The sequence below is a fragment of the Lolium rigidum genome, unplaced genomic scaffold, assembly GCF_022539505.1.
Source record: "Lolium rigidum isolate FL_2022 unplaced genomic scaffold, APGP_CSIRO_Lrig_0.1 contig_8472_1, whole genome shotgun sequence".
NCBI classification, from domain to species: Eukaryota; Viridiplantae; Streptophyta; class Magnoliopsida; order Poales; family Poaceae; genus Lolium; species Lolium rigidum.
In genome coordinates this window covers 251436-278793 of record NW_025901520.1, presented here as the reverse complement: position 1 = coordinate 278793, position 27358 = coordinate 251436, and the positions used below count along the sequence as shown (strand labels likewise).

Sequence of the window (27358 nt, the reverse complement as noted above, 5' to 3'; positions counted from 1 at the left end):
GGATCACGTGTGTTCACAGAGTGTTAATGCTTTGCTCCGATACTAGTAGTATCCCTAGAGGCCCCGCTGCAACTGGCTGGTAGGACAAAATATGTTGTGCAAGTTTCTCATTGCGAGCACGCACGACTAAATAGGAACACACGCCTATGAATATATTATGCTAGGATACTTATATCATTATTACTTGCAATGCCTATGTCTTGCTATTACATGGACTCTCTCATTCATGCAACGCCCCTTCATCCATCCATGTGCCTATAGTATTTTAATCCTGTTGTCTACTGCAATCATCGCTATTCCTATTTTTATTTCGCTATTGTTGTTACTTCACTACTACCACTGCTATAAAACTGTTACTACTGATAAAATGTTCCGAGCAAGTGTATTTTCAGGTGCAGGTGAATTGACAACTCACTTGTTAAAGCTTATAACTATTCTTTGGCTCCCCTTGTGTCGAATCAATAAATTTGGGTTTTACTTCCCTCGAAGTGTGTTGTGATCCCCTATACTTGTGTGTCATCAAATTGCCAGGCTGTAGGATTCATTGCATAGAAAACAAAATAAATCTACCGCAAGTACGAATAAAACCAAGATCCAATCTATGGAAAAGTCAAGATCTAATCTATGAGATATGTGCAACGAGATAGATGAGAACTAACCCTTGAAGATCCAAAGACTTAACGAGATCCAATCTTGTGGTTGATGAAGATGATCTTTCCGGTGCTGCGACCCAGCAACACTTCCATACTCGGTCACACGTACGGAGTCGATGAAGAACTTCCTATCCCAGCAGCATGACGGCGTGGTTGTGGTGGTGGAGGAGAATTCCTGCAGGGCTTCGCCTAAGCTGGAGCAGGAAGAAGTGGGAGGGAGGAGAGGTGGCGGCTGGAGTTAGGGGGAAGGACAAGTGGCCAGCCACCCCTCCTCTCTTTATATAGTGGGGGCGAGGTCGGCTAGGGTTGCCCCCTTGGCCCACTCCCTCCTAGGGCTGGCGCATGGGAAGGGGGAAACTTTCCTCCCCCCAACTCACCCCTTTTTAGGGTTTCCCCTAAACCCTAGGGGGTTTGGCCGGCCTAGGCCTTGAGGCTTGGTGCGCCTAGCCCATTAGGGATGGCCTGCACCACCTCGCCTCAGGTGGCCCCTCCCAAGGTCGTGGGCCCACTGGTGGACCCTCCAAAACCTTCTAGAAACCCTCCGGTCTTCCACTGGAAAGTTTCATAACTTTACCGAACCCCGGAATTTGACTTTCCTTATATGAATCTTATTCTCCGGACCATTCCGGACCTCCTCATGCTGTCCTGGATCCCATCCCACACTTCGAACAATATTTGGTCTCCATCTAATATTCCATATCTACTTAAACAACATCGAACCTTAAGTGCGTCACCCTACGGTTCGCGAACTATGCAGACATGATCGAGACACCTCTCCGATCAATAACCAATAGCGGGACCTGGAGATCCATAATGGCTCCCACATATTCAACGATGACTTCATGATAGAAAGAACCATTAACATACAATACTGATTCCCTTTGTCACGTGATACTTTACTTATCCGAGGTTCGATCATCAGTATCTCCATACCTAGTTCAACCTCGTTACCGAAAAGTACTCTTTACTTGTACCGTGATATGACATCCTTTGTGACCTAGTCACATGCTTTCAAGCTAATTGGATGACATTCCACCGAGAGGGCCCAGAGTATATCTATCTGTCATTTGCATGGACAAATCCCACTCTTGATCCATGCGCTTCAACCCAGACTTTCAGAATACATAACGCCACCTTTATAACCATCCAATTATGAAGTGGTGTTTTATGTCATCAAAGCATCCATCCGGTGTGGGTGATTAACACGATCTCATGGTCGAAGGATTAGGCAACTATGTGTTTGAAAGCTTGTAGCAAAACGAACATAATGACTAGATCTTATGCTATGCTTACTATGTGTGTGTGTACATCACATCATTATCCTAATGATATTATCTTGTTATTAACAACATCCAATGTTCATGATCAGGAAACCATGATCATCTATTAATTAACAAGCTAGCTTGACAAAAGCTTACTAGGGACACTTTTATGTTTACAAAACACACAAGTATTAATATTTCCGGTTAATACAATTATAGCATGGGATGCAAACATTTATCATAAACACAAAGATATAATAATAACAACTTTATTATTGCCTCTTGCGCATATCTCCAACACAGGCACAACCAGTTAAGGCCTGACCTTGGATTTTAACCCTGAAAGGTAAGACTTTGAATTTTACCTGTGATGCCGCCCCACTTCCATATTGCTGCTGCAAAACTCAGAACGCCAAGCAAGCCCCTCAACAATACAGAGACTCAAACCTCCATTGCTAGTCCTCTAATCCTCCCTTCATGATATTCCCCACCTCTGATATCACCATGTACCAGAATTTCATCTGATGGCAACACAGAACAGAGATTCGTGTCGCTCCCTCCAGAACCAAATGATTGGAATAAAAGCATAGGTGATAACAACCGAGTACCACCCGATCCAGCAAACTCTGTTCCATTCGCCGGCGGAGCTTTTCGGAACTCATCACTCCAGCTTGCTCAAGATGGACATGCTTCAGGTAGGTATTCATCTTCGCATAAGAGAGACCCGAGGACCACAACCTAGTAATCTCGCATTGAGATCCTCTGGTCACCATCTTGATGTTCCCACCACTATCAGAACCATGGCAATCGCATATATTGACGTTATGGGATGTGCCAGATGGTGCCGACAAAAGTGAGTCTTCATGATGTGCCACCTCGAAGCCACATATGATGTTCTGGTCAGGCAGAGAGATGCACAACTTGGTCTGTTGTTCTCCATGTGCCGCCGGCCGTCAAAAGTGACCCCTCGCAACCACACTTCTCAGGTGCATGTACAACGACATGGTAGGAGGATTTTGGGGCGCTGCAGCTGGTGTCGATCCGATTTTTACTGGGGCGATGGCCATCGAGCATGTTGAATCAACAACCTAAAGAAAAAGATCAATCCAGTGGTCTCAAATCCACGTGAGATCACCGCGTGAGACCATCCCACGATTTTTTGCGATCCAGGGATCTCTGATGCGACCAGATCGGAACTAGTTCTCACGTAAGGCATCTAGCCGGTTCCCTGATCCGGGCAAGACCAGAAGGCAAAGTATCCCGTAGGTGGTGATGGAAGACCGCCAGGGAAGATTACAACGAAGCGGGGAGACCGTCCACCACCGCCGTCGGACGGCCTCCTCCGGCGGCGACGGGGAAGGGACCTCTTTGGGTTGTGGCGGCGACGCCTCTGGAGTCGCCCGAGAGCGACCCGGGAGGGGCTATTCTGTTTTTTACAGTATCATCCTTTGGAATAAAGATATCATTTATATTAATCATATCATAATAGGCCAATAATTAATCTCCTACATGGCCACCATTGTGCAAACCAAAACAACCTTCAAACATACAAATGTCTCGGCCCAACAAAGTACAACATCAAAGATGATTTCTATCAAGAGCTTCTTAGTGAAAAAACAAACTCGAGAAGAAAGTGGCTGGTCACGAGTGATTTGAACCAACTTTACCGAGCAAAAGACAAAAACCATCAAAACTCCAACCGTAGTAGGATGGTGCGCTTCCGTAACACCCTCAACTCTTGTGAGCTTAAAGAAATTCACCTCCAATACTTGAAGTTCACATGGAGCTATGAGAGGGATGATCCAACTTTTAGCAACCGAGACACCTTCTTTTGCAATGAAGAATGGGACATTGAGTTCCCAACTCACATCCTACACGTCCTCTCCTCGTCCATTGCAAGCGATACCAGGACAAAAAAGAAACCAAAATTCTTCCGATTCGAGAACTTGTGGATTAAAATGTCACAATTCATGGATGTAGTGCATGAAACTTGGAATGAGCGTCTCCCTCATGTGGAACCTTGCAAACGTCTTTTCCACGAGCTAAAGAGGGTTTCTCAATGTCTAATGAAAATGGAGCAAAAAAGCTTTTGTTGGTATCTAAAGTGCAACTTCACATGGATTGAAATGTCATTTTGAGGCTTGACATTTCCAAAGAATCTAGAATCCTTAGTCATGAATGAAAACACCTTTGGAGGAGACTAAAGAGAAAGGTAATTAGCATGGCAGTGGCCGAGCGTGCAAGAAATAGACAAGCCTCAAGAGTTATTAATCTTCGAGAGAGTGACACCAACACTCGATTCTTCAACATTCGTGTTAATGCTAGACGGAGAAATAGTTTAGATCATAAGGTGAAAAACAACAGTGGGTCGGTCACAATCCATGAGGAAAATAAAACAATCATCCAAAACCACTTATCATCTTTCATGAAGAAAGGAGCCCCTTGACCCTCAGATCTAAATTGGGCTAACATACCGGTGCCGGATTGTGATCTTTCCAACTTAATTAGATGGAGAGTTCGTTGAATAAGATTTCAAGAGTTACATTTTTGGGTCTTCTATAGACAAGGTGTCGATATGGCCACACCGAGGGTTTTTATGAAGAATGTTGGAATAAAAAATCAAAATGGATGTCATGCAAGTCATCAACAATTTCCATAGCCTTCGTGTGACACAACTCCATTGGATCAACACCTACAATATAGAATTAACTCTAAATAGAGAGGGAGCCAAAGATGTGTCGGATTTTAGGCCAATTAGCCTCAGACATGCAATTGCAAAATACATTGCCAAGATATATGATGGAATCAAGTCTTGGTCCCCATATGGACTCCCTTGTGGAAAATTTGGAAAGTTCTTACATTAATAAGAGAAGCATTCATGGCAATTACATGAGAAAACTTGAAGGGAAATTCCACCAACCAGAAACTCCTTGACTCATCTTCAAGCATGACATAAAGAAGGATTTTGATTCTGTTAGATGGGACTATCTGATAGATCTTCTTCGTCATTGTGGCTTCACACAAAAGTTTTGCGATTGGGTTTGGGCTCTTCTCTCAACCTCCACCTCATGAGTTATCCTCAATGATGTGGCTTGTGACCCAATTAAGCATGGACTTAGCCTTAGGCAATGCGATCCTCTATCGCCCCTCATTTTTGTCCCTGCCATTAATCCCAATAATCATCTCCTATATAAGGAAACTTCGGAAGGGCTCCTCCACCCTCTCTGAGGGAGAAATCCTATGTCCGCACTTCTCACGGAGGTCCTCGTGGCACCAAGCATAGAAGATATTGAAAACCTTGCCTCCCGACATGAGTGCAAATAGCCAAAAAAAAGTCTTGTCACCCCTATTGTTATGAGGATCTTCATCATGATGACATATTGCAACCACCTTCCCAATGCGATATTTGAGGCTTCCTTTGAGTGTTCACAGACGAAGAAGAGCGGACCTTCATTATCTTGAAGATAAAATAGTAGGAAAGTTTACCTCCGGGAATTGGAAGAATGTTAATATGTCACACCACAAGCTATCTACCATATCATTTCTATTGATCTTCCGGAAGAGGTTACAAAAAGAACCCCTCATAAGAGATTATTTGTGGGTGGGAGGAGAGAAAGTTTGCGGTAAAAAATGCAAAGTTAATTACCTTCCACCAAGCTTGGTGGCCTTGGTATACTACACCTCGACAAGTTTGTCGCCGCTTTAAGGATTAGATGTCTTTGGCTTGAGTGGATAGATGAGAAAAAGGCACGGATAGGCCTAGGGGGCCTTGCAATTAAAACAATCGTGAGCATTTTGCGATGGCTACGGTAGTTACGGTTGAAAATGGAGAAAAGGCCAAAATGCAATATGAAGGGATAATTTCAATGTCTCTCAGTGCTTCGGTTTGGAAAGTTTGGGCTCCACCAAAGCGGATTTTTTTGCTTGGTTCGTAATGCAAAATAGACTTATTTAAGAAGGGTTGGGCCCCGAAGGACCTTGAGATTCTTATATTATAGCGATGGGATTACACATTGCAGAAAGGTCCAAAGATGATAGGGAATTACAAAGTGGAACTTCACACCAAGGACCACAAGAAGAAAAGGGAAAATGCAATCGTGTCCTTTGGGACCTTCTCCGCCACAACATGAGGATGAACTCAACGGCCGGAGCAGTGATGCCACCTCGGGGGACGAAGTACTTGGTGTAGCACTTCTGTGTGGTCTTTGGTTGGAGTTAAAGGGCCTCCCACATGGCCCACAGCCAGTAGGTTGACGGACCAGTAGATCGTCGCCTTGGAGGGCTGCCTACCGTCCATAAGAAGCAAAGGCAAGAGGGTTGCTGCCGTTGCTCGTCCTCTGTGGAGGAACTCCAAAAAATATTAGATTTAGAAGCCTACCATGCAAATTCGACGTAGAACGGTGCTCCATCGCCCCCTTCCTCCATCACCTTGGCCAAAGAAGATAGAAATAAACTCTGATAGAGAGCCGTCTGCATAGCCCAGAGCCTCCAAATCTAGATCTGGAGGACTGTCGGACTTACTGAAGGAGATGTTGGTGGTGCAGATCATCCCCGCCTTCGTCTCCACCCATAGGAGCACCACAGAGCAGAGGAGCACCACCCAAAGTTGCCAAATGCAACCGGCACGCATCAACGAAACACTCCAAGCTAACGGCATGACGCCAAACTCAAACAACGAAGATCTAAACGTATCCCTAGACTGCTACTATTGTACACGGATGGGACCCTCGCCCTTTTCAACTCCGGCCACCGCCAGATAAGAAAGAGGAGGGCCTGGCTAGCCCTGGATTTGGTGGGGAAGGAGAGGAGGAGGGAGACGAGAGCGGCGGGGACTGCGGATAGACTACAAAGGAGTGTGGCCAAATTGTGGAAATTGCCACTCTTTCAAACCAAGTTCAAGAATCGGAGGTGCGTCTTCTCTAAAAGTGTAGGTTCTCTATTCATTTATTGGGGAGGAGATCCTTCCTTTGTGTGGCATCCATGATTTGACCCGGGAGCTTTCAGCCAACGATCCCAACATTAACACTTGGTGGACCAAACTTGCTCTCCAAAGATTGACGGCTAGAAAGGCGATAGCCTATTTTGTCATGGTCATCTCTTGGGAAATTTGGAAAGAGCGAGATTCTTCCGTCACACTTCATCAATCACGACCGCTGTCATATCTAGAATCAAAGACTGAGGCTAAGGCTTGGAGCCTTGCCAGGGCTAAATTCTTGAGCAATGTAATTCTGGGAGAATAGACTTTACCTTAAAAGAATAGACTTTACCTTAAAAGTGTAGGCAAATGTTTCCGAAACCTCTTCTCCATAAAAACATGGAAAATCTTTTGCATTGTTTAGAAAAACGACATGTCAAAAAGGATAGCACCAGGAACAAAAACACAATCCTTAGCTTCAGCTATTTTCCTCCACGTGCAATAAATAGCACAAAAAACATGCACGAGAAAGAAAAACATGCATCGCAATTCACCAATACACTAGTTGACAGATGGTTTTACTGAAGTTGCCTTCAGCGACAGTAGACCAGATACTGAGATAATTTTAGAATGGATTATCAACATAAGATCAAGGATACTACAAACTATTTGCAAGCTCCTGAAGGACGAGCAACACTCCTTTCTGTTCCGCGTTCGGCGCTGTATTTTAATAATTTGTTTCATGATGAAAACGCAAAAAGTATTACGCTTCAATTCATTGATAGAAAAGGAATGTTTGTACAATCTCAAGAGAGCGAACACTCCATCAAACAACTTGGCCCAAAGAAGCTAGCCTAGAAGAGCATTTGGTGAACACCCGACCACTCAAGAGGAGAACACGGATAACAACTATGACAAACGTTACAACCGACACCATGAAACTATCCTCAGCCTAGAAGCCAACCACACAAACATATATACCCTTTCCACGACCACTTGCATCCTACTCACCAAGATCAGTGTTGACCACATATACCCTACTCACCAAATTCTGCATGACGCTCCGCGATGGCACATAGAGAATCAGTGGAGTACTCTTGGCGCAAGAAGTAGTTGCCACAAGGGGGATGCACAATCCGTACCAAAGCGCACTCGCAGATGAAGCAGCGACCTGTTCACAAAATCAAAACAAACATGATATGCTCATGTCAATCTATAATCAAGACCTGGCTGTAAATCCCTTTGCATCGTTGTTGATGCAATTCTACCGTAATCATCATAGCTGTGAAAAGAGGTTCAATGGCTGGCTTACCAGGGAATGCATGGTAGTCCTGAATCGGGCAGCAGACGGGTGGCTTCTTTGAGGGTTCAAAGCCGTCATCAGCTCTGGTCCAGAATTCGGAGAAGAATAGTTTGCACTCTGGAGGGGGTGACGTGGTAGCATCGTCATTTGGAACAACAACAAGGGTGCTCGCCAGAAAGTTGACATGGTAGCATGTTGTGCCTAAGCAGTACCATGATTTCGACGCCATTCCGCAGATGACGCCAAGCTTGTACTGAGGTCCCTGAAACAAGCAAAATTGAACAGACTAGTAAGGACGGCAACGGCCAACCGACGGCAGTGAGTAATTGAGAGGTATATAAGAAATGGAGTCTGTATAAATATACACGTACCAGAGGATAATTACGTCCGTAGTCCAAAAGCAGTTCTTCAACCTTGGTACGAACCATAGTTGCCAGGTTCGGGGTCGGTGGCGCGTTCCACGATCCCGGATCGATCGACCCGGATCGGGGATCGGGAACGACAGCGGATCGATGTAATTCGTGGCCGGACCACGAACTCACGATCCCACGCCAGCTTGGCCCACTGCCACAGGAAGAAGGCCAGGAAGAAGGCCGTCTTGGCCCACTGCCACGGCCGCGCCCAAGAAGAAGGCCAGGAAGAAGGCCGTCCACGCGAGCTCGCCGCCGGTGCCGTGCTTCTGCGTCAGCGAGAGCTTCTTCTCCATCTCTTTCTGCTCCTCCATCTCCTCCATCGACCCAAACTAAAGTGGATCGCGATCCACGATCCAATTTGTCGTACCGGAGATGTGTACCTCTGACCGATCCTTGTTCGCCGGCATGACGAATCTCGTTCCCCGATCCCGTTCCTCGATCCGGACGATCCGGTTCGCCGGCAACTATGGTACGAACATAAGACTTCACCGTTGTTTGCACCGGCGCGGTGGCAGGCATCGTGTTGAAGATGGACGCTCCCGGTATTCCAAACCCTGGCACCGTCGCCCCAGGCATTGTGTTCAAGGCCGATTGGCCCGGATCAGGAATCGCAGCCATTATTTGCACCGGTGCTGCTGCAACGTCATTGCCGGCTATCATCGTGTTTAGTTCTTTGAAGTCAGCATTGGAGAGAGCACTTTTGTTTGTCAGCAAGGAGCGCAGTCGATCACGTTTCTCAGACGTCAGCAACGTCGTGAGGAATGCCACGAGGGCAGCCGGCTGGGGGTGTTTGGCCGCCTCTGCCGCGCCAGCCAAAGATTGGTGGTTCAGAGAGCTCATCATCGTCATCATCAGCTTAGAGAGGTTGCGGCGGTTGTCACGGAGGCATGCCACCGCCTCTTGCTCGGTGACGCCGCGATCGGCGCGGAGAATGGCGATAAGTCCATGGAGCGAAGATGATTCGGCACGGGTGGCCTCGTCTTCCTCGTTGGCGGTTTGGGCTTCTGGGAAGCGTGCGTTGTACCAGATGGAGTTGACAACGATGTTGGACACGGGGTCCTCCATGACGCCGTAGCAGTGCCCGGCGGCCAGCATGGCGCCGAGGAGGTGGGGCTGGTGGTCGTTTGGCAGCATGGCGAGCGCCTGGATGTACAGGCCGTGTATGGTGTCGAGGAGACACATCTTGAGAGAGTTGGTATCCGGTTGCAGTTGAAGCGCGGTGGTGCTGCTCAGGAAGGAGCGTAGCCTGCTCTCCGTGTCCGAACCAGTGGTCAGATAGGCGGCGACGGCCAAATCGTCATTGTCGGGGCGGCTAGGATGCCTCGAGATGGTGGTCGTGGTGACAAAGTCGCCGTTTCTGTTGATATTCAAAGTTGCGGCACGGTCTCTTGTAATGGTGGTGGTGGAGAAGAGGTCCTGCCCGATGTTGGCGATTATGGTGACGTTCCCGTCGGCGTCATGGAAGGTGCCGGGAGTGGGGGCCGGCAGTGGCGGCGGCGGCGGCGACCATGGGTGCCGAAGCAAGTTGAGGATGTCGTTGACGCGGCCGACGCTGAGCTGTCCCCCTCGGCGGAGGTCGTCGAGGACAGGGTCGAGCAGGTGGCAGGGGAACCTGGATGCCAGGAGCTGCACTAGGTCGTCGGGGTCGTGCAGCAGCATGGGTGATTCGGCGGCGTAACGGAGCGCTGCCCTGGTCCTGCTGCAGTCCGGGGACAGCTCGAAGCCGCCATTGCGGTGCTGCTCGACGAGGCCGACCGCCAGAGCGAGGTCGTGGCGGGCGGCGCGGAGGTAGCGCTTGGCCTGGGCCTGGGTGAGGTGGCGGAAGTAGAAGGTCATGAAGACGACGAGCGCGGCGCGGGACTGGCGCGCGATGCGGACGTACGAGGCCCTGTCCGCGGCGTGCCGCACCGGGTCGACGCCGGCCGGCAGGGCGTCGGAGGCTCTGGAGCTTCCCATGAGGTAGATGGCGTTAACGATGATGTTGGTGACCGGATCGTTCAGGCCGAGGAGGAGGCCGCCCAAGGAGAGGTAGCAGGCGAGCCTCGGCATCTGGGCGATGGGGAGGCGGCGGGCCGCCTCCAGGTAGAACTCGGCCATGTCGTGGAAGTACTGCGGCGCCTCGGGATCTGGATCCTGGTAGTACGGCGGGAGATCGAAGGTAGAGCGAGGTGGCGGCTGCCGCCAGCTCACCTCCTCCTCCACCTGCATCTTCTGCGTCTCCGGCTTCGGCTCCGGCGGCGGATCCTTGTCCTTCACGGGCGCGGCACGGCTGGCTTCACTGGTTTCAGTCATCCTTTCGTCGGATTCTACGCTTCCTGTCACCCCGCGATCGAACGGCTTCTATCTCTCTCTCCGCTCCGGCCGGCGAGCAAATATGCCGGCGAGAGAAGGGACCTATTCCGCTTGTATCGGCCGGAAGGCAAGTCAGGAGTCCGGCTTGGACTCCCCCACGCGACTACCAAACCGACGTGGTCCGCGGTTTTCCTCCCATAGGGAGTTGATCTCGGGCTCCATGAATCATCATTTTGAAATAAATCGAAAAACATATTTTGAATTTTGCAGTTTGGAATCCGAATTATTTTTCACGTACAAACAGGTCCTTGCTATGCGATGCAAGAGTGAAATTTATTAAAAATATATATGCCTATTTCTGGGCTAAGGAAACAAATTGTGGGTCGCGCTATTTCCTATTATACATATAGACCATTTTTTTAGCTCAGAAGAAATTTATCAATAAGATTGTACTACCACCTTAGTTCATACAAGGATGTCGCTAGTTTGTCTAAATTTGGATGTATCTGGACACTACTTAGGTTATTGACCACATAAATATAGATCACATCTACACATATTTGCCGGATTTTTTTTTACAATTTCTTAAACTTATAAATACTGTGTTTCTTTTAATTTTGCAAATTCTAGGCTCCGTGGAGCCCGGGATAAAAAATATCACAGGCGGTCGGATTCCTCCTTGGAATTCCAATCTAATAAAAAAACAGAAAATGATATGATTTCATTGCAATAAAAGAATTGGATGTGTTCTAGAACAGTTTCACAAATCATTCAATGTTGTACTTACAATGTTATTGCTATTAAGCTGTTCCAACAATGACTCCATAGTGCTTATGTAACTAGGCATGTAATGCTCATTTACCATATTCGGCGCGAGCCTTATCTTTGCGTACAATTCTCTGGGCGTCTCGTAGATACCGATGATCTCCTTGTTGCTGCTGCCTTCGCCAGGATTCTGGTCCAGTGAGGGCTGCACGACCATATGGATGATTCTCCCAGGAGGGAAAAGTTGGCGCGAGCCAGGGGCGGACGGGCATTCTTTCTGTTTTTCTTTGCCGACACCATTCTGCGGCTTCAGGGACGGTGCTTCTTCCTCTCTAGCAAAGGATGCTTGTTCCGTATCTCTGTTACTGTCCGTGTACCCATGCGATGGAAAGTATGAAAGAGCAACCGATGTGACACTGGCAGCATCCTCCTTGTTAACCAGGATAATCTTTTCTTCAGAAGTCTCCACAGATGTAGCTGGAAAGTCATGTTCTGGATTTGCCTCGAGGTCTACTTGCTGCTGACTACATTCAATGTTCGGCTCATTTGCTTCAAGCTGTGTGGTTTCTGGTGCTTCCTTCAGCAAGGGCTGCATGACAGAATGCCAAAATTGTCAAAAGTAAAAAAAAACACTGATCTTCTGTATGGGCAGAGGAATCACACCACAAACTGATTTTGATCATAAAACTATAGTCGCTTTATTCTATATATTTACGTAGTTCCATTTCACTAGTACATTAAGTACGTTTGTAAAATAGAGTCACTTCCCCAAGGAACCAAGACAGGAGTAGAATGTGCATGGTGGAAAATTATTACGTCAAGCACCACAGTGAATTTGCAAAGCTTGCATTATCAGCAAAAGGATAAGCATTGGTACTAAATGTACCAACTGCTAAATAAAAAAGAGATTTTGTAGGCCAACTGTTGCTAGTGCTATTGGTACTGATTGGAACAGGGTATCAGAAAGGATCAGCGGATCCTGCCTGTCACTAATATAATACAACCAGTGGTTCAAAACTGATACTGGTGCTAGACTATAGTTCCTTCAAAAAGTTCTAAGACACAAAGTGACCATGTAAAATCATCATTATCTTAGTGTATGCTCGCATTAGAGGTTCACATGTACTAAAAGGCAGGAGCTTAAGTTACCTCATAAATGCTGGAAGAAACTTCGTCAGTCTTCGCCGTTGGATGAGAGATGGACAGCATGTGAGACTTTGCTAAAGCTACATGCTGACTTATTTTCGCAAATAAACTAAGGTGATCTTGATCCTGCAGATCATCCAGCTTCGATGATACCATTACCTGCAGTAGGAAGACAAAAAACTATATTGAAAATAGAACAAATTGCAAGAAATTGGATGTCAGTATTCATTAACATCAACACTTTCCAGATTTAATAGTGTTATCTGGTCTATATCAGGTTGACATAAGGAAGATAATCATGTAATCCAGAATGACAACGAAAATGAGATTCATATTTTTATTTTTATAAGTTAAACCTTTGTTGCTTCACTATATCAGCACATGTGCGGTTTATTTTCAAGAAAATGGGAAATCTTATCATAATTTATACAGAATATTAGAGAATGCCTGCAAAAACAAATTACAGGATAGCAACTTATTACTTGCCAAGTACTTTGGTGTTTTCGTGTCAACTGCAAATGAAGTCCATGTCTGCGAAGGTCCAACCTACACTTTTTTTGTATGTTGATGTATAGAATAGTGGCCATCAGAATACCTCAGATCGGAGGCTCTCAATAGAAACTTTTGAAAATGCTGGCACCACATCATCTCTGTTGACAAGAGATGTGATGAAATCTTTGCCTGATTCCGCCAGCTCCCAAGTTATACATGCAGCTAAGTAGCACAAAAAGATACTTCAGAACTTATAAATGATATGTTTACAAACTTCATATACTGTTGTCACTTCTCAGATTAGATGGTAGAATAATCTATAAAGTCATATACAATTGGATTAAATTTTGTGTTCAGTAATGACATTTCTCAAGGTAAAGATATCTGCTACAATGCTTCCCATCACAGTTAAAGCATGCTATTTTTTGAAAGTTTTTGTTACTAAAAACTTTATCACCATTCAACAAACATCAAAATAGCTACAAGTTTGCACACACAAAATCATAGTAAACATCTGATTATCTGAAAAGACGATAGGTTCTGAAATGTTCAGGCAACTATTAGTGAATGATAACCAACAAGTTTCATATAAGTACACAAAAGGGCATAGCTTATGTAGTAGTCACTTACCGGGACCAAACGCTAGACATGTGCATGATGTAAAATCATATTGCTCACGGAGAATATACGTCAGAATTGCTCCAATGCCTGCTCCCATTGAGTGCCCAATGACCTAGCGCAAAAGATACATAATGTGTTGGACTGGATCATCTGAGACAAGTAAACATGGTGTGACAGAGGCAGAGGATTTATTACATGCTGATACAATGTTCCAGTGATACTAATTCACACAAAATCTATTTTTTCTTGTTTTTGCACACAGGAGTAAGCTAGCATCAATGAATGAACTAGCTTAGAAGGTACGAATAAATGCCAATGCATGCATATCAATATTTACATTAAGTTCTACCAAAAAGTACCAATATAACAATGAATATCGGAAAAGGCATATAATCTGCAGCAATGTAAAGCAGTGCAGCCTGTCTAGAAAGCTAACTCTGAATTCAATAGTAAATAGCTTACTTCAATAATAAGCTTATTGGTAGTAGCATTGTACTTCATAATATACGGTAAAATCAGTAAAGGTTACAGGGAGGAGTGCCATTGTTTTGTCAAGCTTATGAGACCAATCTTTCCTTATTATGTGTCAACCTCCAACTGCTAAAATTCAAAAATAAATATATTCCTCACCTCCTTAGCAAGGTAGACAAAAACTTAAATACTGAAAATTACCTTTACTTTGTAGTCGGGGAATTTTCCTATTGCATCGCGAAGAGGGAGGATAGCAAGGTTAGCGATCCAACGAGCTGCAGCAAGCATTCCACAATGTGCATATCCTAAGATTACATTGTCAATCTGTCCATCATTTAATACTATATGGTGAAAAGGAACTTCAACAGAAGCTGCTGCCGTCAGACGCTCTTTAGGACTGATAGCGCCCCGAATGAAAAGCAGAAAGCACTTGGATCTTTTGTCACGCACAAGTGCAAAAGAAGGTTGCATAAGCTGCATCAAGTAAGGAGTCAAGAATGAGTCATACTTTAGGGGGCATTCCTTAGAACAAGTATACCTTAAAGAGAGAGATAGGAAGAATATAGTGATACTTACTCACCCTCGCCCTAGACTTGTGGATGAGAATGTCTTCTTGACTGTACCCACCAAACTTTAGGAATTCAGAAAATCTTTCCTTTGAGTAGAACATGCAAAGTTTCAAGTACTCAAGAAGATAAGCTACTTCAGTACACGCCTCGTGGCCTTTTAGTTGAACGCAGTCATTTCCACTATACTCGTGCTGCAAATTACCCTAGAGCACATGCAAGAAAAAACACAGTAATTAACAGATATTTTCTTCCATTTTCTGTGCAGTGTAATGGAGATAGTAATATAGAAGCACAGTGGTAATATTTGCATAGTTGATCCACTTCGAGCATTCTAATATGGCCATATTCTTATGCAACCAAAAGAAAATGCTAAGCTTATGCTGATTGTAGCTGTTGCCAAGATAAACATAACAGTGAATCTACCTGGGTCTGTTATCGAAAAGAGTAGGAATGTCTCTCACCAGTACCTCTAACTTTTTTTTCTTCCTACTGACTCCGTTCCATATTACTCCGAACATAAGGTTTGGTCAAAGTCAAGGTTTGTAATCTTTGACCAACTATTAATGATAAAATATTAATATATACAAAATCAAATGTAAATTATATGATAGTATATTTTATTATTACTAATGATACATTTTGATTTTCTAAATAATACTAGCTCCATCCCAATTCCCAACGCTGAAGGCTTACATTTTTTTGAAAAGTCAAACCAAGTAAAGTTTGACCAAAATTTTAGAAGAATATATCAACAAATATGATATTTTGTAGATACCATATAAAACTATATTTCATTATCTATCTAATGATATTGATTTTGTATTTTACATGTTAATGATTTTTGATAAAAACTTGGTCAAACTTGACATAGTTTGACTTTCTAGAAAAAAATATAAGCCGTAAGCCTTTGGGATGGAGGTAGTATTATATTTCCACATATAATTGGTCAAACTTGGAAAATTTGAGTTTGACCAAACCTTATATGCCGAGTAATATGAAACAGAGTGAGTACCATTTAGTGTCAGACGTCAATACTATTAGTTGTACTTGAACACAATTCAAGTGGAGGGACTTAACCATTTTTACAGAAAGCCCAAGTAGGCACATCACCATGATCCGAGTTCACTACTGGTCCGAGCCAAGGTGAAGCAAAAGCAAGCCAGAGTGACCAAAACCAAAGCACTGCTTTCACAGGATAAACTACAGTAAAATTAAACTTTTCTTGCAAGTCAACTCATGTGAAACCTTAGAATAGAAAGTAATCTTGCCTTCACTCGAGCCAAATACAAAATTAAAGGCCATAAACAGTCTACTGAGAGCGACTAGCCAACCACTCGAGCCAATCTTAGTATCACCCTGTAGGAATATCCACGCATTTACTAAAATTAGAACATCATGATCAGTCGCTTACCTTAGGCCATTGGTCGAAATTGTCACTGTACTTATGCAAGTAAAAAAAGCAGAGCAAGCACGCACGAACAGAGGCACAGCAGAGTAGTACGGATGCTACAATACAGAAGTGATGTCTGACGGACCTGGCGCTTCATGTGGCGCTTGATCCCGAAGGCGAGGCCGTGGAGGCCCCACCGGCCGACGAGGAGCTCCCACAGGCGGCGCGTCGTGCGCGCGGCCACCGCCGCGGCCTCGCAGCAGGACACCGGCGGACTGTGCGGCCAAGCCTCCTCTCCGTCCTCCGCGAAGTCGCCACCCCGGCGCGCTGCCTCTTCCGCCCGCGACAGAAGAAGCGGCGCCTCCTCCTCCCCCGCCGCACCCTCGGCGCGCGGCGGCGGCAGCGGGCGGCAGGTGTTGATGAGCAGGTAGAGAAGGAGCGCGCCTCCCGAGGCGGCCGCCGCGGCGGCCACGGTGGCGGGCATCGGGATTCGCGGCGAGCGAGCGAGCAGGTAGGATTTGATTTGGGCGATCGCGTCGCGAGAGGGCGTTGAAAGACTTGAAGTGGCGACGAAGACGGGGGAAGAGCAAACTCTGCTTTGTAGAGGGGTCGATTTGAAAAGCTGCAGTAGCTTGCAAGTGAGGGAGACTTGTGTTTTTACCTTTGTGTTTTATTAGTACTTACTTTTTTCTCAAAGGCTATTAGGATTTTGATACAAGAAAACATCTTTCCAGGATGACACCCGAAATTTGAGCTTCAAGCAATGAAATAAGGTTTGGCTTAAAAGTCTAAAAAAAGAGCAAATCGTTAAGATGTTCGAACTCTTGTTCCATGATATAATCTTTTAGATTTTTTTTTATAATCTTTGAAGTCATCTCGTGTATCTCTATTGCGTATTATTTGCTACTATAAAATATATATGGTATTGATTTTCAAAAGAAAATTACCTGAAAAACATGTTTGCGCATGCTTCGAGAAGTTTCTAGATCCGCCTCTACTTTTTATTTAGCACAAGTGGAAGTGGTCGAAGCATGTGTTGATTCATCTATTATTTGGAACAGGTAGGCATCAACATTCTATGCAGAATGTAGAGTCATTTTTTCTGTTCGATGGGGAAGGTAGAGTTCATTTTTTTTCGAGAGACGAATAAAGCGGCTCATAAAATAGCTGGTCCTTGTTTATTAACCAGGTTGCTTGTAGCTAGCTTGATCAATGAACATGTAATGCTTTCTCTAAATTTCTCATGATCGAAGCAAATATTACTTAGATGTAAATAAAGCTAGTTGTGATAACTTCACATGGATTATACTGATTCGGTTGATGGCGAGCGCCAATGGTATCTTCATCGATTTTGAAGCTCCATGACTTCAGTCTTAGTAGACGTTCTGTGTGCCGACCCGGAGGATTGGAACCTGGGTACGCGCGCACCCGTTTACGAAAAGTTCAAAAAAATGCTATTTAAAAGTTTCCAAAAAATATGAAGTAAAATTTTGTATGTACATATTATGTTGATACTTACTCGTGTGAGTTTTCACGAAAAAATACCATTGTGTGTGGCCTGTATAAAAATGACAAAATATCCAAATGAGAATAGTGAACAGGAATTTGTACTATTCACAGGAATAGGAATTTGCATTTTGTCATTTTTGTGTAGGTCACACACAATGGTATTTTTCCGTAAAAACACACATGAGTAAGTACCAACATAATATCTACATGCAAAAATTTACTTCACATTTTTTGGAAACTTTTACATAGTATTTTTTTGAACTTTTCGTAAACGGGTGCGCGCGTACCTAGGTTCCATTCACCATTTCCGTTCTGTGTGCATGCTAGTGCGTCTCTATATTATGTTTTCATGTTTTTGAAGAAAAAAAATGTGTTGGTAAATAATGTATAAGACCAGCTTGCAAATATGGTTGAGTGCGGACCAAATTGTGCATTATTGTAGAAAACAAAGGCTTCAATATTAAGAACATTGAGTAGCAGGGGTGGGTGCGCCGGCGACATTCATTGGATAAAAATAAGAAGTTAACTCATCTTTGAATGTTTTGAATATTTGACGATGATGATCCTCCTTTACTTGTTTGCGATAGCTCTTGCAAACATAGGTCGTACATATTTTGTTTTTTGGGGATATCTATTTTTTGCATGGTATAAGCTTTCAAATGTATTACAAAGTTTATGTTTCAAAACCATGTTATCGCGTACACTCATGTACAACCAAACATAACATTCCCCGTTCGATATTAGTTGTTGCTGATTTGTATATGTATCTAGACATATTTTGTATATAAGTACATCTAAATTTATGATACGGAGTAACTAGTTTAAACCGAAGGGAGTACAAATTTGTGTTTGACACCGAAGACAATTCACCTATTTTCTGAGTCCAAGAAGAGTGCCTCTATTTCGTATTGCCAAGGTTACGAGCAACCACGTCCATTTCTGAAAGTTATATTGGCGATGGATACCTTTGCAGGAACACCCCCATCAAACCTCAAAATGCCATCCCAGGAAATCAGCGAGCTCTGGAACCTGAAATGCTGGAGTAGTTAGCGAAGCATGTGGGCCCGGGGATACAGCGTGTAGTCACATGGACGGCCAACTGGTCAGCTCCACATGACCCAGGGGCCGCGACATACAGACAGCGTCGCAGGAATGATTGCTCGGAGCCCAAAGTAGACCGTACTTCTCTTACCCAGACGACCTGTCCACACACCTACACGTGGGACCTGTCACTGTGGACCCCGCATGACAGTGACCCGGGCTACCCGCGGCCGACGTGTGACGTCAGGTGCAAGGAAGGGACCTTAGCTGCAGCGCTCGTGGGAAGATGCCTTCCTATAGGGCCACTTGCCAAGTGGGACCTCGCTCCAGCGCTCGTGCTGGCCAGACATGATTTCGCAGAAACTGTTGAATTTTAATTCAGTTAACAAATGGTAAATATAAGACTTAATCTATTCTCTAACAACGATGCGTGTCCGACAAGAGTCAAAAGTGCCACGTCGCCACCTCGAAAACGCGATGTACTCTTCACTGCAACAACATCATTGACAGGGTACGGCTACTCCAGCCCACTCTCGATGATTATGTTGTGCAAGATTACGCAGACAGTCATCACATCCGTTATTAGATCATTCGATGGGATAAGAGCCTGAATCTGACAATAACAAATCGAGCTTGGAGCACATTAAATGTCCTCTAGACGTTATTCCTGCAAGGCTGCAACCTCCTGGCGCTGAGCAAACCAAACCCTTTTTCCCCAGAGTAGGATCGAGATTGTCTTCACAAATGTTGTCCATCTCGGATAGATTCATCCACCAGATAGTATCCCTTTGTGTAATCATGACCATTGATCACATAGTTTACCGGAGGGGACCAGCCTTCAACAAGCTTCAAAAACACATCGGAACACTGCATCACGTCGATGTCATTGTGAGATCCAGCCACAACGAAGAATGCATGCCAACTCCAACGTTCCTCATCTGACTGCAACCTCCTTCATGCCCTTCGTACATTCGTTGGCAAGCAAATGAATAGTTCTTGTAGTGCCAATGCATGCAAATCGATGCTTTCAAGCATCTCAGGGAATCCCCTTGTTGCTTCCATGCCATGATCCAGGTAGTGTCTTCTTGCCTGGTCGTGGATTAGAGGAAGATTTTTCGCAATAATCTTGCTTGGTCGTGGATCAGAATTGTTTCGTTTAGTGCTAAGTTACCATGTGTGGCTACACTAAGTTTGAGTCTCACTTGGAGTTGTCGTGTACGCAGTAGTCTAGCTAGTTTGTACTATCTCCATCCAGGTTTATATTATTTTTAGGAAGTCAAACTATGTCAAGTTTGATTAAGTTTTTACCAAAGAATTATTAACATGCAAAATACAACTAATATCATTAAATAGATAATGAAATATGTTTTCGTATGGTATCTACAAAATACTATATTTATTAACACATTGTTCTAAAAGTTTGGCCAAACTTTAATTGGTTAGACTTTTTTTTTAAAAAAAAAGCTTTAAGCTTTGTGGTTTTTGGGATGGAGATAGTACAAACTACAAAGAAAGGAGTCTAAGGTAGCGCTAGTTCTGTTAAAATTAGAGCATCTCCACTCGCTCTTCGCAAAGGCCCCCAATAGCTGATTTGGGGGCACCGGCGCAAAACAGGCGCCTAGCCACAGCCCCCAAAATTTGTTTTTCCGCCAACGCGGCCCAACTCTTCATCCGGCGCACCCAGGACGAACCCAATCTACAGGGGGGCTAGCGGGGGCGCTGGCGTGGTGAGAAAACGACACGGGCCAACCCTGTCGGCGACTAGAGCAAAAAAAAACACAAACATTTTCCTCCTTTTCGCCTCGCGACCACTTTATGCACTATAGGAACCCACTCCGCCGCCGTATACAATCCGCCGCAAACCCTCGCCACCACACCGGCCCTTCCCACCGTCGTCGTTCACCTGCTCCCGCCACCACTGCTACATCCAGCCCCACAACGCTCCCACCTTGCACACGAGGTGTTCGGCTATAAAATTGCCAAGGCGATGGACTCGGACGATGAGGACGTCATGTTCGCGCTCATGGACGATGAGCTCATTGTCGCGGATGCTACGAAATACGCCGCTGGAGATGACGCGCATCTGGCGATCCTCGTCTCCCTCTTGGCCATGATCGCTGAGGAGGACATGCCGGTCATTGGTGGCTCCGCGCCGGAGCGCCGCCAGAGCAAGCCAAGGAAGAGGATGGAAGGCTATTGCATGCTCTACACCGACTACTTCGCCGATGATCCATTGCATGGCGATACCGTATTGTGTCGTCGTTTCCGGATGAGTAGGAGGCTCTTCCAGAAGTTAGTCGAGAATTTGAGGGAGATCGAATACTTCAAATTGAAGAGAGTCGCCGTTGGCGAGCTTAGTTTGTCAACAATTCATAAATGCACAGTGACTCTTCGGATGCTTGCCTATGGAATTGCAGGTGATATACATGATGACTATCAGCGCATGGCAGAGTCCACGACCATTGCTTACATGTATAGATTCTGCAGGACAATTGTGGCGGTGTTTGGAAAGACTTATCTGCGCACACCCAATACAGTAGATAGAGCTCGGATCTTGGCACAAAATACAGAGAGTGGTTTTCCTGGGATGCTTGGCAACATCGACTGTATGCAATGGGCATGGAAGAATTGTCCATTTGCAGACCAGGTGATGAGGACATCCCTACCTCACTACTACTTCCGTCATTGCAAGATAAAGATGAAGCTACTGTGAAGCTCAAGTCCAATGAAGTTAGGATTGGACCTATTACAAGGGCTCGTGCGAAGCTACTTAAACAACAGGTGAACTTGTTCCTAAACGATACTTTGATTGATGAGAACTTTATACTGCCTAAGTGCTATTACTTATGTATGATCAGGTATGAAGAGGGAGCAAGCATCGCACGAGGAGGAGAGAAGCAGCTGGACATGGAGCTGGACAAGACAACCCATGGACGCGCAAGGGAGGAGCGGGAGGCATGCGCGAGGAAGGAAGAAGAAGTCCAGGCCGGCCCAGCATCCGGTCAGACCGGCCGCCACGCCGGCGCGCCCCGTCCCTGGCCCGGTCCAACCGGGCGACACGCCGGATCCCACCCGGCGCCAACCGGACGACACGCTGATGGCAACCGGACGGGGTACTACAGAGCACTTCCCGCGCCCGGTCAGCACCCGGCGCCAGGCCCGGTTTGAACCGGCCTGCCCGGTCCCAGGCCCGGTCGACCGGCCTCCAGACCGGTCGAGTCCGAGTCTGTCTCGACCAGATCTATTCTGGGTCGGTTATTTTCGTACTTTTTCGACCTGAGATCGTCCTGAACTCCTATATAAGTGCACAGGACGGCCCCAAAGTAGCTTTAGACCACGTTTAAGATAAACCCTATGACATAGGCATCCCCAATGGGCCTGCCGAAGAAGGCACCCGGGGTTTACTGGAGGCCCACGACCCGAGGCCTAAACCCTAGAACACAATTCTCCGAGAGTGGCGGAATTTGATGAAGAAACCTCAAGAAAGGCACTAGAAGATGATATGGACGCACTCGACGAAGCTCGAGACGAAGTATTGTCAAGAGTCGCCAAATATCAGCAAGATATGAAAAATTATCACAGTCGACGATTGCGGCCAAGATCTTTCCAGGTGGGCGACTTAGTTCTTCGGCTCACACAAGACAGCCATGAAAAGCTCGAGTCGCCGTGGCTAGGCCCTTACATCGTCACCGAGGTGATCGAGGAAGGAGCATACAGGATAAAGGATAAAAAGACAGGAGTTGCCGAGCCAAATCCCTGGAACGTGGCGCAACTTAGGTGTTTCTACACCTAAGTCAAGATATATATGTAAACATACAATGTATTGTAAACATACAATGTATTTACAGTCCAACTGGTCTGTACTTACAGTGTAACGCCATCGTAAATCCTAGGTAATTTAGCCTGCACTTTTATTTTTAATGCCTTGTGCAAAAGTGTAAATGCATGCTAAATTCTAAGAAAATTGGTTTATACTTACAGTGTAACACCACTATAAATCCTAACTAATTTAGCTATTGATCAGGGAAACTCCACTAACTAAAATGAGATTGACCTTACAATGAACATACATGCCATGTTAAGAAAAATAGTCTACACTGTTTTGGTTTGTGAGAAACCTCCTCTTTTTGTTGTTTGTGGTTATAGAATATATAAGATCATTACTAACGTCTAAAAGGTTAACCATGTTGCTGATCCACAAGAAAATACCATGTTGATGGGTGTTCTGTACGACTGCTGTTGGATGAATGGATCAAATTTGGCTTCAGGTTCAGATGGAGGAGTAATAAAGGTTGCCATGGGGTAAAAGAATCAGGGAAGTTTTCACCTGAGATCCATGGCTGAGTGCTAGCTCAGTGCCAAAGCTTGCGAGTGCGTAGCCAGCCCACCCGGGTTCGATCCTAACGGAACTGAATAAAATGGGGTGTTATCTAGCGCGTATAAATTCGCTGCTGGAGAGATCTCATCATCTATCTAACAACGTATAGCCAAGGGAGGGAATCTTCCCCCGTTGGTCAACATTTATGATCCATGTGAGTTTCTTCCATGACCGATCTAGATCGTCATTCTTCCCCATCTATTTCTGCCATCTTCTTTTCTTGTTTCGGAACAGTGAGGAAGAGAGCCGATTCCCTTGTTCCAGGTTGTTGAGAGAAAACACAAGCAACAGCATGTTGCGCAAGAAATAAAGAAGATGCGTGATGGGCTTTCTTTCTTTCGTCTGTGTTATGTTGTGTCCATGTATCCGGACATCATACGTGATGGGCTTTTAGTATTGTTTGGCCCATTAATTATCAAGTAGGGAGATCATTACAAACCGGTTTTTCTGCTTGTCTGGTTTTTTAGTCATGGGGGAAACATGGAGAAACAAGCCGGAAAAGGGGGAAGAAATAGGGAAAACAAAGACACGTTCCCTTCGCTAATTGGTCATAACAAATTGGAGTGTTGACGAAAACAAAAACACTCGAGTGCCAAATAGAAACCTTATTTACTCTGACGTACCGGTGGACCAAGCTCATAGTCAAGGGGTGCTTAGGTACTGAAGGACCATGAATTCATGCCAATGCTATTACAAGTCCTATATAAGGAGAAAGGATTGGGTACGCAAAAGATGAATAGTGTTTCTCATTTTAGTTCTTTATCTAAAAAATTATCCAATCTCATTCCCTGCATAGTATTTTTTTTTTGTCTTCGTGCGCTAGGGATGTGATTTTTCATAGTATGGACATGGAGGACACCGGGATTCACAAAGGAGTCAACAAAACTGCAATGCACCGGTCGATCCATCAATCGATCGGGAAGCATTGAAGTGGGCCTTTGCATCTTGCCCACACTTACCTTCTTCATGCCCCGCTGCTCGTTTCGTGCAATACGCTCCCCGGTTGATTAGCTGACGTTGGCAAATCAGCGAGGGTGCGTCAGAGGACGTTCTACCACCATTCTGCATCTGGGCTGTCATCTCTTCACTCTCCATCGACTAATCAGAGGCTGCTACTCTGCATCCGCAATGTTGCGGTAAAAAAAAATACTCCAGTTATGATGATTGCGCATGTTGCGGTCGATCGGAAACGCATGGGAAAACAATAGTTGTCTGTCTCTTTGTACCTCCATCCACGCATCCTTCCGTGAGTTACCGCTATTAGAACTTACTACTACCCTCTATTCCAAAAAAGAAGGCATATAATTTTTGTCTAAAGTTGAAAGGTGTAAAGTTTGATTGAACGTATAGAATAAACTATCAAGTATCAACATCTACAAGGCCTAACAGACATGGTATGAATGCACATTGCATGATGTATCTAATGATTTTTCTTTTGTATTATAGTTGTTGATAAATACTTCTATAAGTTTGGTATAATGTTATGTGGTTTAATTTTCAGAAAAAAATTATACGCCTTCCTTTTTGAAATAGATGTGGTACTTGATAGTGAAACCTGAATACGTGCGCGAGGGGGTATTTTTGCTGTAGTTGAATTGAATGTATTTTAGTTCTTACGTGATGGTAATTTTGCGCATAGTTTCTATAGGAGAAGCTCATTAGTATTTTGCAGGCGCAGATGTGCCTGAATGACAAATGCGCTGACAGCCTTCAATGTCGAGCGCTCGAGGCCTTCTGCGCCGCGTGCAAAGCCGCTCTAGGAGCATCTCCAGTCGCGTCCCCCAAACCGCGCCGGATTAAGCGTTTGGGGGACGTGTTTTGTTCGTGCCGCCTTTGGGGGACGTTGCTCCCCAGCCGCGTCCCCCAAACGCCGCCCCCAAATTAATATTGGTGCACGAAAATAAAGGTTTTCATTCAATTTTGATTATATATTACAAAGTTTGAATGAAAACGGCTAGATTTCATCTAAACCTAGACTACTGACCGCCTGGCGGTGCGTTCGACGGCTCCGCCCCGTCGTCGCCTCCCCTACGCCGCAGCTCCTGTTGCGCGCGCCTCCTCTCCTTGCGTTCGGCGGTGGCCAGACGGCCCCGCCCCGTCGTCGCCTCCCCTACGCCGCAGCTCCTGTTGCGCGCGCCTCCTCTCCTTGCGTTCGGCGGTGGCCAGACGGTGCCGCTCCCGCCGCGCGTCCTCCTCCGCCCTCCTCGCCGGGCCGCCCGGAGGGAGAGCTCGACGGCGCGACGAATCTGCGCCTCTTCGCGGGCACGGGCGTCGTCCTGGAGCTTCTTCTCCGACTCGAAGGACTCAACGAGCGCGCGTTGCTGATCGGCCGTCTCGTCCGGGTGCGGCCCGCCGTCGTCGGACCACTCGAACTCGTCGTCGTCGTCCTCCACCTCGGTCTCCTCCGCCCCGGCCTCCTCCTCCTCCATTGGCGCCTCCTCCTCCACATCTGTTGGCGCCTCCATCATCGCCGCCGCCAACACGGCGTCCTCCGCCGCCAACTCGTCCGCCCGCCTCCCCCATAACGCCCTCAGCGCCGCCTCCCGCTGATGACGCTCCTCCGTCGCCAGCTGCTGCTGGCGCTCGATCGACTCCCGCTGTTCACGGTACAGCGCCTCCCGCTCACCGCGCTGGCGCTGGCGCTCGTCAGCCCACCGCTGCTCCATCTCCGCCCGGTACCGGCACCGTCGCGCCTCCTGTCTCGTCGAGGCGTCAGACGCCGCAACGGTGGCGTCCTGCTGCTCCTGCCACGCTGCTGCCGCCGCGGCCTCGCCGGCCAGCGGGGCCATGGGCGCGAACGCCGCCGGATCCGCCGCCCGGGCCGCCTCCCGCTGGCCGGCGGGCCTGCTTGCTGCATCGCCTCCCGCCGCTGCTGATGGTGTGCACGCCATCGCTCTTCCCGGGCCGCTGCTGAGGTGTCGGTGTCGACCTGCGTTTCCGGGACTGCAAGTGGAGGGGACGGCGGTGGAGGGAAGTGGCCAGCGCCGGGGCGGTTCGCCATTGCTACTGGTGGTGGAGGAGACAGCGGTGGAGCGACGAGGGCTGTCTTTGTTGCCGGCGGGGTGTGGTGGCTACCGTTGAGCCGGGAGACCTTTTATAGACGCCGGCGTCGGGAAGAAAGCGCGGGAACAGGCGAGAAGAGGCGGGAAGATCGCGCGGGAACGGGCGGTGGCGTGCGAACGCCGGCGACGCGTGGAGGCTGCGCAGCACCGACGAGACGTCTCGCCTGCCCCTCCGTCGCCATTAAGGCAAAGATGCCGCCGTGTGTCACCGCGCGCGAATAACTTCCGTCGCGAGGTAGGCGACGGTTAGGTTAAAATTAACCGTGCCGCCGACGGGTCGGCCCCGCCACTCCCCGCCTCGCTTTCGTTGTGTCCGGCGTCCCCGGTGCGTCCCTGTGGGACGGGGACGGGCTCGGGGCGCCGGACACCGTATGGGGGCGCGCCGGACAAAAATGGGCTTTGGGGGACGCGGCTGGAACGGTTTTTTTGTCCGGCGCGCCCCAAATCCCTTTGGGGGACGCGGCTGGAGATGCTCTAGTATATTGATATCTGGTGCAAATGCAGATGTTGTCTTTTTTGGAAAGAAAAAACTGACGAAATCTCATAAACTCTGACCAACAGGAGGACCATGACTTCATGCCAATGTATCACAAGCCCTTTATAAGGAGCAAGGATTGGGTAGGCAAAAGATGAATAGCATGTTACTCATTTTGGTTCTTTATCTAAAAAAAATATCCAATCTCGATATCTGCATAGTATTTTTTGGCTTCATGCACTAGGGATGTGATTTGTAGTAGGGGCATGGAAGACACCGGGATTCACAAAGGAGCCAACGGAACTACAATGCTTAGTGATTACTAGTTCAATGCCCATGCATTGCAACGGGTTGTTAAATTTTATTTTCCAAAGCACATGTAAGCATGTAACGCTCAACGTGAACATCATCCAGCCTAGGCAAACGTGCACATGTATTCTTGAACCAACAAAATCTATTGTATTTTTAAAAAGATTAATGACTCAACCTGTCTAGCACATGTATAATTAACATATGAAAATCAAAAAAAAAAATCAGAGATATCGGAAAATATAATTATCAATGAAACATGAAACCAATCTCTCTCAAGTAAATTAACATC

At 46.4% G+C, this 27358-nt stretch overlaps 2 protein-coding genes and 1 pseudogene across 2 annotated transcripts; 1 reads left to right on the top strand and 2 right to left on the bottom strand.

Annotated features, from left to right (window-relative positions):
* Positions 1 to 7676: 7676 nt before the first annotated feature.
* LOC124682310 lies at positions 7677 to 8561 on the bottom strand. The gene is made up of 3 exons (XM_047217025.1): positions 8505 to 8561; positions 8143 to 8395; positions 7677 to 8001 (listed from the first exon to the last, which is right to left on the bottom strand). Exons 1-3 carry the CDS (start codon positions 8559 to 8561, stop codon positions 7868 to 7870), a joined length of 444 nt encoding a protein of 147 aa, XP_047072981.1. The 3' UTR covers positions 7677 to 7867.
* A 3026-nt stretch (positions 8562 to 11587) lies between these two features.
* On the bottom strand, positions 11588 to 16791 carry LOC124682314. Its single transcript, XM_047217030.1, has 7 exons — positions 16438 to 16791; positions 14914 to 15105; positions 14535 to 14807; positions 13872 to 13974; positions 13345 to 13463; positions 12753 to 12908; positions 11588 to 12192 (listed from the first exon to the last, which is right to left on the bottom strand). Exons 1-7 carry the CDS (start codon positions 16774 to 16776, stop codon positions 11599 to 11601), a joined length of 1776 nt encoding a protein of 591 aa, XP_047072986.1. The 5' UTR covers positions 16777 to 16791; the 3' UTR covers positions 11588 to 11598.
* Positions 16792 to 20829: 4038 nt separating this feature from the next.
* The window catches only part of LOC124682309, a 28281-nt pseudogene continuing 21752 nt past the window's right edge, over positions 20830 to 27358 (top strand).